The 13292-nt window shown below is 38.9% G+C and overlaps 1 protein-coding gene across 8 annotated transcripts in view; it reads left to right on the top strand.

The window, feature by feature from the left end:
* Window positions 1–13292, top strand: part of LOC122560227 (protein phosphatase EYA1-like) — a 270247-nt gene that overhangs the window by 157196 nt on the left and 99759 nt on the right. For all 8 annotated transcript variants that reach the window (XM_087994796.1, XM_043710684.2, XM_043710690.2 and 5 more), the window contains 2 exons: window positions 5963–6105; window positions 11052–11135. In XM_087994796.1, the coding sequence (XP_087850922.1) occupies window positions 5963–6105; window positions 11052–11135 (227 nt within the window). The remainder of the gene's footprint in view (window positions 1–5962; window positions 6106–11051; window positions 11136–13292) is intronic.

Raw genomic sequence — 13292 nt, 5'->3', positions numbered from 1 at the left:
TTAAATGCTGCCTAGCCAACTCTCCAGCTCGATTTAATCATTCTCTAAAATTTGACACCTAGCCCAAATGGGTGGTCTCTGAAATCTGATTTATTAATTTCTCCTTAATCAATTTTAACGGTCCTCTTACTGCATGCCCAAAAATTAGTTCAAATCGACTGAATTTGGTTGATTTATTTGGTGCATCTCTGATCTCAAAAAAGCACAAATGGAACTCCCTTATCCCAATCATCTGGATAATCCTGACTATAAGCCCTTAACATGGTCTTTAATGTCTGATGCCACCTTTCTAGTGCTCCCTGCAATGATGGATGGTACGCAGTAGATTTATTTTATTCCCAAGCTATCCATAACCACCTCAAATAGATCTGACTGTACCTCTATTGATAGTTCGTATCTAGTAAAGACTTTGAGTAATTCTTCTACAACCCTTTTAATTGTGATATTGCATAATGGGACTGCCTTGAGAAATCTAGTCGAAATATTCATTATTGTTAATAAATACTTATTCCCACTTTTTGTTTGAGGTAGGGGGCCTATGCAACCAATCAAGACTCTTGTGAAAGGTTCCACAAATGCTGGAATAGCTATTAGTTTTATTACTGCCTGTGGTTTTCCAATTAGCTGACATAAATGACACATCTGACAAAATTCAATTATATCCTTGTGTAGTCCAGGCCAGTAAAGATGTCTTTGTATTTTAGCCTGTGTTTTCCTCACTCCTAAATGACCTCCAAGTGGTAGCTCTTGCGCCACTCACAGTACCTCCCTTCTATACCCTACTGGCAAAACAATTTGATGAACTTCTGCCCATTTCTCATCTGCTTGAATGTGTGATGGTCTCCATTTCCTCATTAAGACACCATTTGTTAATAATGACACACAGGATGCATTTGGTCTCTTTTTCTATGTATACCTTTTCATACAACTGCTTGAAGTTCTCATCTTTCTGCCGTGACTCAATCAGCTTAGCAGAGCTAAAGATATTTGCATGTTTACCTATTTGCTCCTGTTCTGTCCCACTTATCTGATCAAAAAAAGTCTCTGATAATACGACCTCAGCTTCCTTACCTGTGCCTTTTGATCTCTCCTGCTTCAGCTTGTGACTCTTGTGAAAATACAATCAGGGAAGATTCCCAAAATTCCTGCAGTGCTCCAGTTGCTTGAGTCTCCACTGGCTTTTCAACTAGAGTAGGCAGCACGTCTACCAGTGAATCAGCTATATCATTTGCAAGGACAAACTGTATTCCTGGAGCTAAGAGTTTTTTCAGTACTCCTACCACAAATTCTCCACTCTTCTCTGGACTCGATAGCCTCACTTTACATAACTGATCACTTTTTGTCTCACCATGAATTCCTGTTACCAGTATCTCCTCTGGCAATAGTCCTTTGGGAGTACATATCTCTTCATCCTTCAGCATCACAGATGAGAGGATCCTGTGTCCCTTAATATTGCGGGTGGACAGTGTGGTGGCTAAGTGGTTAGCACTGCTGCCTCACAGAGCCAGGGACCTAGGTTTAATTCCAGCCTTGGGTGACTGTCTGTGTGGAGTTTGCACATTTTTCCCGTTCTGAGTGGGTTTCCTCCAGGTGCTCCAGATTCCTCACACAATTCAAAAGATGAACAGGTTAGGTGAATTGGCCATGCTCAATTGCCTATAGCATTCAGGGATATGCAGATTAGGTGCATTAGTCAGAAGTAAATGTAGGATATTCGGGAATGGATTTGGGTGGGATAATCTTCGGAGTGTCAGTGTGGACTTGTTGAGCCAAAGGGCCTGTTTCTACACTGTAGGGATTCTAAGATTGTAACCTCTTTATCTGCTACTCCTGGCCTATGTGAATAAACTTTACCCTTGCAGGTATATTTTTAAGCAGATCTGGCACTTCCTCCTTAAACAACTTCTGATGCAGTTTTCTAGCTTCCATTGGGCTTTCTGTTATCCCGGCAATAAAACTTCCAGGCTTGTCCTGTTTTCCTACATCTGGCTTTCTCCTCGCCCACCAACACTGATTTCATGTGGCCCATTCTATTACAATGAAAACACCTGAACTTTTTACCTTCTTTGTCCCCTTCAAGGGTTTTGTTTTTACCCTGGGGTAAGTTCTCCTTATGATTTTCACTGAGATCTACCTCTCCCTTTCCACGTGAGGATTTCTCTTTGCCTCTATCTCTATCCCTCATGGACTGAAATTGATTCTGGAAACCAAACCAGGTTTTATGGACCAGCTCATAATCATTAGCCACTTCAGTTGCTAACCTTGTCGTTTTAACTCTCTGTTCTTTCTCACTAAGCTTACCTTCAGCCTTTTGAGCTGCATCCCTTTCTAAGTATCAATTTTTGAAGTTCAAACTCTCTTTTCCTTTCTCTTCTGCTAAAGCCCTTCGTTCTTTTTCTTTCTCTTCTAACCATAACTCAAACTGTTTCATTTCTGCTGCCCTTTCCTTCTCTCTCACCTCAAACTCAAGCTGCTTCATTTGCAATTGAATTCTTGCCATCTCTATAAATCCTAATGGTGTTCCCAGCAAGTTTGAATGCTGAGCTACTGTTGTAATTATCTCTCCTTTCCTCACAGAAGAAGAAAGCTCCAACCCCAGCTTGTCTGCTAATTCCAGCAGCTTGGCCATAACCACCTTTTTTAAAACTTCCAAAGTCAACTTGTCCACCTCCAGAAAACTCTTGGCGACTGAAAGAGCTATTGGTATCACAAGCTTTGTCCACCCAACCAAATTTACACCCCAAATGAAAATACGAGCACCTACCACTTGCTGTTTAAATCCTGCAATGATCCCCCAATCTGTTATGGACTAGGCCAGACCACTCAAAACATTCTTAAGCAGGCAGCCCAGACCATAACTTTGCTATTTGTTTCAGTGTGTGTACAGTGAAAAATTCCTGGAGTAAGTAAGCTAGGTTGACTACCAGGTTTTAAAACAGTCAAAAATTTATTCACAAAATTTCGGAATGAAACACAAAAGGCAGAATACTGAATACCCACAGAACTCAGTCTATCCAAACTAAACTTCATTATGCTGTTCCGAAAATACACAACAGTCCCAATAAACAAATCCTTTAAACGTAGAGTAAAACTAAAACAGAGGCTTATAGGTCAAAGTTAGAAGGGCATAAGGTGAGAGAGTTTAGCAGCCTGTTTTCACACAGCTCCTGCTGAACTGACTCAAACAAGACTCCAGTTTTTAGGATTGACCACTCCTCTTTCATTATACAGGTCACTTCTAAAACATAAAAGCTTTGGCCTAAGTCTCATCTATTTGCATATACACTTTTCATCTCTGTACCAACCCAACTGATTTGGAGCCTGGACTGTTTTATGACCCCTCTGAAAAATATCAAGGACACAGTGTCCTTGAAAAAAGGAACAGCTTTTAGAAAAAGGAACAGTTTTGTGACACATACAACCTCTGAGAGAAAAAAAAATTCTTCTCAATTTAATCCTAACATGGCGAACCCCAGTTTGCATCCCCTAATTTTATACAAACCCACAAGAGAAAATATTAATTCCACATCAGGTTTTCAAGTGGTCCAGGATCTTATATATTTAAATCAAGTCAACCTTTGCTCTTCTCACCTCAAGCCTGTCCAACTTTTCCTCATTCTGCTTCTAATGCATTTACTTACTTAGATAAGGCCATCCTCAAAACTGCACACTGTATTCAAGATGTAGTTCCACCAATGTCCTATGCACGTGAAGCTTAAAACTCCTTACTTTTATGTTCAATTCCTTTCATAATAAATGATAATATCCCATTAGCTTTCCTGATTATATGCAGTACCTAAGTGGTATCATTTTGTGACTCATGCAGAAGAACATCTAGATTTGTCTGCAGCTCAGAATTCTGCAGTTAGTCTCCATTTAAGTAATACTCTGCTTGCTTATTCTTCTTACCAAAGTGAACAACTTCGTATTTTCTCACATTACGCTCCATCTGATAGATTATTACCCACTCAACATGTTTGTATCCATTTGCATCCTTTTCACAGCATACTTTCCTGGTTATCGCTATGTCATCAACAAATTTTGTTATCCTGCCTTTGCTCTTTGTATTGATATAATTATAAAAAGCTGAGACCACAGCACAGACCTCTCTAAGACTACACTCATCATATCCTTCCAATCAGAAAATAAAAACTTGTGCGCCGTCCCTGTTTTTTGCCTAAAATTCGTATTATGCATGACCTCGCTTTGTTAACCTCGCTGGAATGCATTACCTCACATTTCCCAGTGTTTACCACTGCATCACTCACCTGAATAGTCCATTGATTCTTCCTGCAATCTACATTTTTCTTTTTCATTAGCAACTGCACAGTGAATTTTTGTGCTGTCTGCAAACTACTTTACCAAACACTCTATGTTGAAGTTGAAATTATTGATATATACATTAAAATGGGGTCTTCATCTGACCTCTCGAGTGTATCACTGGAAACAGCTTTCCTGTCTCAAAAACATCCATCAAGCGTTGTTCTTTGCTTCCCACCTACAATCTAACTTTAGATCCAACCTGCCACTTTGCTTTTTGTTGATTGGAATTTTCATTTTATGACCAATACACCGTGAGGGACCTCATCAAAAACCTTTCTAACTCCATTTAATATATGTCAAATATGTTATCCTCATCAACCCTCCTTGTTACGTGCAGAACAAAAGCATAATTTTCTGTTCCTCTAGGTTGATCTAATAGTTTTCAGTGCCCCTGTTGTGATGCACCTTTCCCAGTTTCAATGACCCAACTGAGGCAGTGTTCCAAAATCATACAGCCCTCTGAAAGGAAAGATCCTCAGGTCTGTCCTAAAATGGTACGCCCAATGTGCCCTTCTCAGCAAGGTGAAAGTGGGTGAAGAATATAGAGTAGTTGAAATAACATCTGAAAACTATGAAGTAATGACACCGTACAAAAATGTGATACCTTCACCTGCAGCAATGTAGAAAACAAATACCGAGAATATGACTAATATTTGGTGTTTAGCTCTATTTTTAATCACAAATTAATTTCAATGCTATATTGAATTGTATTTATCCAATGAAAATACAGTGACTTATTTGTTAAAAATGATGAGCTTTAATAAACTGTTACTTCAATAAGTTTAGAGTTGAGTGACTAATTGGACTGAAACACTATTGGTTTAAGAAATAGGAGCACGATAAACTATGATTATGAACTTAATTGCGCTGGGGTAATTCGTTTCAAGTGAAACTCTGGTGTACATCAGCCTGTCTTGAATAGAATTCTTTATAAATGTTCTTTTTAATAAATACTTATGCTGTAATGTAAAAGAATGAGAGAACGGAATCCATATGACAAGGACGTACTCTGCGTTGCCAGTGTACAAAGATCCATCAACAGGATAATGACTGGGTAAAAAATTGCTGAGTTACTTTTGTGTGAATGTGGTAAATGGAATAGAAATCTCAGTGATTCAAATGTGAAACAGTTCCAGTAGCCTATTATCTAACAATTATTAGCATATTATGATGTGACAACATAGTCCATGTGATAAGTATTTACATTCAATGCAGTGAATTAATAGCCTTGGTGTGGCAAGTCACTATACCCCAGTAACAGAATCAATATAGAAAATAATTGCAATCAATGTGGTGAGGATGAATCACAAGAATCCCTGTCAAAAGGTAAACAACTATTAGAGAATGACTCTCTATCTCTGCAGCAAACAATGCAGTTCACATGAATCTACTCTGACCATTAAAGTAGGTTCTGCAGCTCTTTACATTATACAGTTACATTGAAGTATTTTTACAGACTTGGAATGCCAGTTGCAAGAGAATGATGTTAAGCCCATCCTTCTGCTGAAACTGATCCAGTCTGTCTTTTCATATTCTTGCAAGTGACAAACTGAGCCACAATATTGCAATCACTGTGAAACTTGAAGGATCCCTGTTGGCTTTCAAGTTATTCTGAACAGTTTATGTTTGCTTTCTTCAGGAGATTACAATACTGTCAATCGAGCCAGAACCCCTGTGAAAGATTTGGATTCAGATCGACAGCGGAGAAGTTCAGATGGAAAGTTACGTGGAAGATCAAAAAGGAATAATGATCCTTCTCCTCTCCTAGACACTGACATTGAGGTACTGGCTAATCATCAGACTTTCCGATTCTTTCAACAGTATTATTGAGTTACGATGTTAGTTATAGTCTGACAGCAATCTGAGTATTTCATTATCACAATTATACCATTAGAGTTAGTATTACAGCATTAAGGTATCACAGAAGTCTGGATACATCATGACAGTTGACACTACACTCACAACATTACAAATTGCACTTGACTGTTATGAATGTAATATCACAGAGTGTGAGTGTAATATCACAGGGTGTGAGTGTAACGCATTTAATGTTAAGTTACAATCTAAAACAAATATAGAGTTATTGATCTGAGCCTTCCATCCATTTCTCCCCATCACTGGTTGAAGCTCCAGAAATGCTCTGGACATCATACCAAACCTTGGGCATGTGAAAGGAGAGGATTCATCTGACTTCCTCTGACAAATGATGCAACAGGCATTGTGCACTTGCCACAGCATAGAATTATAGAAACTTTAAGTATAGAAGAAAGACATTGAACCCACTATATCTTTCTGGATCTTTGAAAAAGCAATCATATTAAAATCTATATCTTTGCTTTTTGCCTGTAATACTCTGCTCAGTGTCTTTCCTCACCATCACCACTTACTACTGGAATCTCCATTACATCTATTTCTAAACCTAAACACTCATTTTGTTTTATTCCCCTTAACAAATGCACTGCCACCTCTAAAGATCTGTGTATATGAGCACTGAGGTTCAGCTACATTTAATCAAAATAATTTAATTTATAGTATACCATATTTCTATATTTCCATATTAGCCCTCTCAAAGGTAATCATTTCACCATTCTCTGCATTGAATTCCATCTCCTATGCTTCTGTCCCTTTCATCATCCCATCAAAGTAATTCTGAAATGAATAACTATCCTCATCACTATCTACTGCTTTACCAAGTTTCATTCCATTTGCAAGTTTTAAATGTGGCACCCTGCACAACTAGGTTGCTTATTAATATTGCAGAGAGCAATGCACCCAGATATGAGCCATAGGAGGCAGAATTGTAAAACACATCTTTATCAGAACAACATCCATCACCACCCTTTGCTTCAACCAATGCAGCAATCTTAGGTCCATATAGGCCCTAATTGTACGGTCTTTCACCTTCTTAATAAGCTCCTGCCTAGCACTTTGTCAAGTGCCTTCTGAAGTCCACATAAGTACCATGATCAACCTTCTCCAATACCTCATCAAAAAATTTGATTAAGTTAGTCAAACTCAATTAAAATTAGGAAATTCATGCCATCGCTCCTTGATTAACCCATGGCTTTCCAAATGTAAGTTTATTTCATCCTTGCAGTTTCTGGTTTATCCCTCTCATATTTTGCTTTATGTATAATATCAATAACCATCCACCCTCCAATAATACTCATGTATCCAGTGAGTGGGTCTGACTGACAGAATGTCTCTTAATTAGGCTGTTTTGTGAAAGCTGTCTTCCATGCCTTCCATTTTTTTGTATCAGGGTGGGCGCCCCTTTGCAAAGGGGTATGGAAACCTATGTTTCACAGATAATCCCTGATTTCAATGTATAGAACATGAATAACAGCACAAAATGTATTTCCTTCACATCCATAAGCCTCCTATTCACTGCTCACAGATGCAGTTTGTGCTGTTGGTCCCTTTCCTCAGGGAGTGGTGGAGAAAAACAGCAATTGACCCTGTATTGCTATCTGCCTTTGTCCATCCAAGTTAAATAAAGAATCAACAAGGACCAGTAGGCACACCTAGACAGTGGTTGTAGAATTGCTATGCAATGGAGTGGCAGTGACGTAGCAGTAATGTCACTGGGCCAGTAATCCAGAACCTCAGACAAACATCTGGAGACATGCATTCATATCTGACTGTGGCAGATGGTGAAATGTGAATCCAATGTAAATCTGGGGTTAAAAGTCTAGTAACAACCGTTGTCACAAAAACCTTCTGGTTCACGAATGCCCTTCAGGAAAGTTGCTGTTTGGCCTAGAATAGACAATATTGCTGACCTGATTAGATTAGATTACCTACAGTGTGGAAACAGACCCTTCAGCCCAGCAAGTCCACACCAACCCTCCAAGGAGTAACCCATCCAGACCCACTCCCCTACATTTACCCTGACTAATGGACCTAGACTATGGGCAATTTAGCATGGCCAATTCACCTGACCTGCACATTTTTGGATTGTGGGAGGAAACTGGAGCATCCAGAGGAAACCCTCGCAGACACGGGGAGAATGTGCAAACTGCACACAGACAGTGGCCCGAGGTGGGAATCAAACCCGGGTTCTTGGCACTGTGAGGCAGCAGTGCTAACCACTGAGTCACCGTGCCGCCCGTCGTCAGTGATGTTCCCCTCCCATGAAAATTGTTGCAGCCATGCAATTGTGATTATGTTACAAGATTGGAGCTTTACAGTGATGTCAGTCAAATATTGCAGTACGTCTTTAACTTTTAACTCTATATTTGTCAAGCAAGTATTAGGCCAAGTAATCTCTGCAAAAGCCCATATCAAAGGAACATTCTGTCTAAACAAGTTAGCCTTCCTAATGTTTTCCCAAACTTTATATGTAAAGGATCTGCTACTTTTGTGTATAGCAATGTTTGTCCAAGTTTCAGGTTTGAATAAACACAAGGTAAAATGTGTAACATGATTGTCATTATGCAGACCCTGTTTATCTAAGGATTTTAATTTGAAAATGACACAAAGTGGCCATCACATACACTTCTCATATAGTCACATGAGTGATTTTGAGACATTGTTCTTTAATGCCTTTCTATAATATATTTTTTCAACATTAAAACAGATTCTGGAAAAATATCTGGTCGGTGAGTTTGTCACTAAACTTCTGTTTCACAATTGGAGTGAGCCCTTTGCAGTATGACTTTATAAATTACTTTGTATTTGAAGATATACATATAAAAATATATCCATAGATTTATTTCTTCAAGATTAAAGTCACTCTCTTGTTTGTGTGACCTTTGAAATTCGCTCATAGGCTTTGCAAGTGCTTATGTTTTACTTGATAGCAGGCTGACATAGCAATATAAAAGAGCAACTAATTGGTGTAAATGCAAGTTTATTGAAAATTTCTGGTTAAAGCTTGAACCCTGTAATACTGAATAGTCAGACTGATTTTGCATATACTCCTCTTCTACTCAGTACTGGGTGCCTGCTCAATTCAGATGGTGGTACTCACACTATTGAGTTAGAAAATGCTTGGTTGATGACCAATTCTGGGATGTAAGCAGATAATCTTTGCAAGCAATCTCATGGAGTAGCGAGAATGTTTTGCATTGTTGGAGGTGCTGTGCTTTGATGGAAGAATTATACACAATTACCATAATTAGTATCATCCACTAAAGATCACCTGAAAAGACCACTGACTTTGGCTAATACTGAAAATCTGGTGACATTAATTCAGGCATCTGTTACACACCTCTCACGTTTTTCATTTGCAATGGGTACAGCACAGATGTATACCACACATCTGAATCAATATTGCCCATACTACAGTACTGCATAAAACAAATTTGTCCTACAGTGCACTATTCGAAGGAGAATGGGGAGTTCTTTGAACCCGAACCAATATTTTTCCAACATATCAATAATGCATTAACTGATTATTATTGCAATGTTCTGTTTGGAATCCTGCTATGTAGAAGATGGCTGCTTTGTTTATCTATGTGACAACAACAACTGCACAACACGTGTCTAAGTCTTTTCTGAGACATAATGAGAGCTATATAAATGCAGCTGTTTCTTTCAGTGAGAACATCAGTCCCTTTCTTATATTTCATTGAGTGGGGACTGAGATAATAGTCCTGTTCTGTGTATGACATTGCCTTGAAGAAATCTAGAATTGTTGGTTGTGTTGCACACAAAATGGATGGGTGGGGGGGAATGGGTGGGTTGGGGGGGGGGGGTGCATGGTATTGATTCAGTGATTAGCACTACTGCCTCACAACACCAGGGACTCGGGTTTAATTCTACCCTTGGGTATCTGTCTTTGTGGAGTTTGAATGTTCTCCCTGTGCCTGTGTGGGTTTCCCTCCACGTGCTCCAGTTTCCTCCCACAGTGCAAAGGTGTGCAGGTTAGGTGGTTTGGCCGTGCTAAATTGCCCATAGTGTCCTTGCATATGTAGTTAGGTAGGTTACATGGATGGAGTCATCTCGGTGGGAAGCTCTTCAGAGGGTTGGTGCAGACTTGATGGGCTGAATGGCCTGCTACTACACTGTAGGTATCCTGTAAAGGAAAAACTGACATTTAGGCTGTTTTGTCCATTACAACCCTATTAGATATTTCACAATTGCGTCGTATAACTTGGAGCTTATTTCCATGGGCACTGTTTTTCCGATAAATATAATAAGCCAATTCTGTTTTCATTAAATAGGATTCTGTGCTTTTTTTTTTACCAGTGTTTTGGGGATTGAGTTCCAGGACTCTGTCTGTTTACAATCAGGGCCATTGAATCATGGTGACTGACTGACTCAAATTCCATTTTTATTGCATGTGACTATGGGATTTTCAGGATTTTACCAGTGTTTCGGGGACCAAAGCTTCCATCCATTTTCCATGAACATTGAAAAACAGTGTGTTTTATTTATTTGACACTTGAACAATTATGGCACATTCATTGTGAAGGTGAATTTATAAAATTATTTCAGGGAATTCTTTTCTTTCATTGTATACACAGTTTGATCAGGCATTGATCCTGGTTCTAATTCGCCTTTCCTTCTTGATAGTTAAATAGGTTGTCCGAAGTGCATTGCTAATTGTGAATGAGCAACACTTCACACTTCACCAGCTTCGAGTAATTGACCTGCAGATGCCGAACTCTAATTTAGCATCCAACGTATGAAAGTGCATGTACCCCCATATATACAATAATGATACTGTGGTTCAAGTTATAACCAAAGCTAACCTCCTTTGTTTTTTTTTTCTCTCTTCACAGCGAGTTTTTGTTTGGGATTTGGATGAAACTATCATTATTTTCCATTCATTACTGACAGGGACATACGCCACCCGTTATGGAAAGGTAGGACCTTTATTCTAAATCCCTATGAATTGGAGGATAAAGAATGTGTATATTTATTTACCAAATGAAGAGTATAGCCCTCCCATTTCATGTGCAATGGCAAGATTTTAATTAGCCTCTTGAGAACCAGTGTAATACATAGTCCATCGATCAAGGTAATGCCTTTCTGTTTATGTGAAACCATTGCAAATTAATGTTTTGTTGTTGATTTAATAATTTCTCTGGTATAAGATTGAATGTTTGAACTTTAGAGAAAGGTATTTTTATAAGGGATCATAATAAAAATGCATAGCATTTAGGATAATGAGTCTTTTGCCAGATGTATGGAAAAAAGAAGAATCAGGTGTGCAAGGGTTCCCCTTTAGGATTGCATTAATATTTGACCATAAGCACTTGAGTTTTGACCCAAATTTTTTTAAAGCTTTCATGTTCATTGAGATGATGTGGAAAAGTAACTTGATTGATCAGAGCACGGGTCTGTCTTATGTTCCTTCATGTTTTCCATATACCATGGTCTAATCCTGAATCACAGGATAGCCACTGGAACTAACACTGAAAACTGTTTATATGAGTATCTGCTTCAGTATCTTTTCCCTAGCAGGTTCCATGAGATTGGAACATTGCTAAATTCACAGCAACATTATCAGAAAGCTTTCCAGTTGTTTTCTCTTTTAACATTGGTTAATGGCATGTGGGTTTTGCAGGCTCGGCTAGCATTTATTGTTCTCTCCAATTGCTCAGGAGAAGGTTGTGGTGAGCTGCTACAGCCTTCTTGAGCTGCTTTAGCCTTCTTGAGATGCTGTAGCCTTTGCGTGATGTTAGAAAGGGAGTTCAAGGATTTTGATCCAGTAGTGGTGAAGGCACAGTGATATTCTTCCAAGGCAGAATGGTGAGTAATTTGGAGGGAAACTTGCAAGTGTTAATGATTGAAGAATTACTTAATTGTGAGTCAGTGCAAGTCCAGAAGCGCGAGGCTGGTTGGTGAACAGGACTTGTTGCAAATATGGACATTAGCAGCAGAGTTTCTTCTGAATTTTAAGGAGCCTGTGAAATGTGCAATATAACAGTTCGGACTAGAAGTAAAAAGATGGATTATGAAGGTTGCATTAGTATCTAACCTTATTTCCTACCTTCCATATCCTCCACCATTTATATTCACTTTGTGGGATTTCCATTGTTCTATCATGCTTCGAATTGTGTTTGATGTATAAGTTTTTTATATTCATCCATGAGCAGAAATTGGAACTTGTTGCACCTGAAATAGATGCACACACTATTTTTGCTCATTTTGTATTATGTAATTTCTGGCAGCCGTTATAAGCATGCTCTGCCATAGAGTCATAGAGTCGTAGAGACACACTACACGGAAAGAGACTCTTCGGTCCAACTTGTCTACGCAGACCAGATATCCTACATTAATCTAGTCCGATTTGTCAGCATTTGGCCCATATCCCTCTAAACCCTTCTTATTCATATACCCATCCAGATGCCTTTCAAATCTTGTAACCAGCATCCACCACGTCCTCTAGTAGCTCATTGCATACACGTACCACCCTCTATATAAAAAAGTTCCCCCTTAGGTCCCTTTTAAATCTTTCCCCTCTCATCCTAAATGTATGCCCTCCAGTTCTAGACTCCCCCCACCTACAAATGCTAAAGAGGAGTTTAATGAAAATACAAGAATCCTCTTGATATTAAGCAAAGCATTTATCACTTTTATATTTGCTGTAACTTAACCGTCAATTTTTAAGGGAATTGCTGGAGCTTGCCAACAATTTTTACCTTAAACATTCATATGGAGACAGATATCAATTAGTTCTCATGGGTAAGTGCCAATGGATACTCTGTTGGTGTCTGTGGCCTTGCTGAAATTATGCTGATGGCTCCCCAAGTTCCAACAGGCCTTTTGGTTTCTGGAATGAATTCTGAATGTGTTGCCTGTTTTGGTCCTGAAAATAGACGGTACAAACTTGAAGAACTCAAGGTACTAATCAATGTATCTGTGATTGCTTCATTTGGTCATTTGTTTCTTGATTTACTATCTGGCAGGAAAAAGATGCCTGTAAACTCAAATCTTCGTTGACATACATTAATAACATCCATCTATTAGAAAGAAATCTTGGGCCAGTTTTTCATCGTTGAGGCTTGCACCTCATC

This window comes from Chiloscyllium plagiosum, unplaced genomic scaffold, assembly GCF_037043375.1.
Source record: "Chiloscyllium plagiosum isolate Xiang-an unplaced genomic scaffold, Cpla_swu_hap1 HiC_scaffold_15, whole genome shotgun sequence".
In the NCBI taxonomy this organism is placed as follows: Eukaryota; Metazoa; Chordata; class Chondrichthyes; order Orectolobiformes; family Hemiscylliidae; genus Chiloscyllium; species Chiloscyllium plagiosum.
The sequence above is the reverse complement of the archived record's forward strand: the minus strand, read 5'-3'. Positions and strand labels throughout refer to the sequence as shown.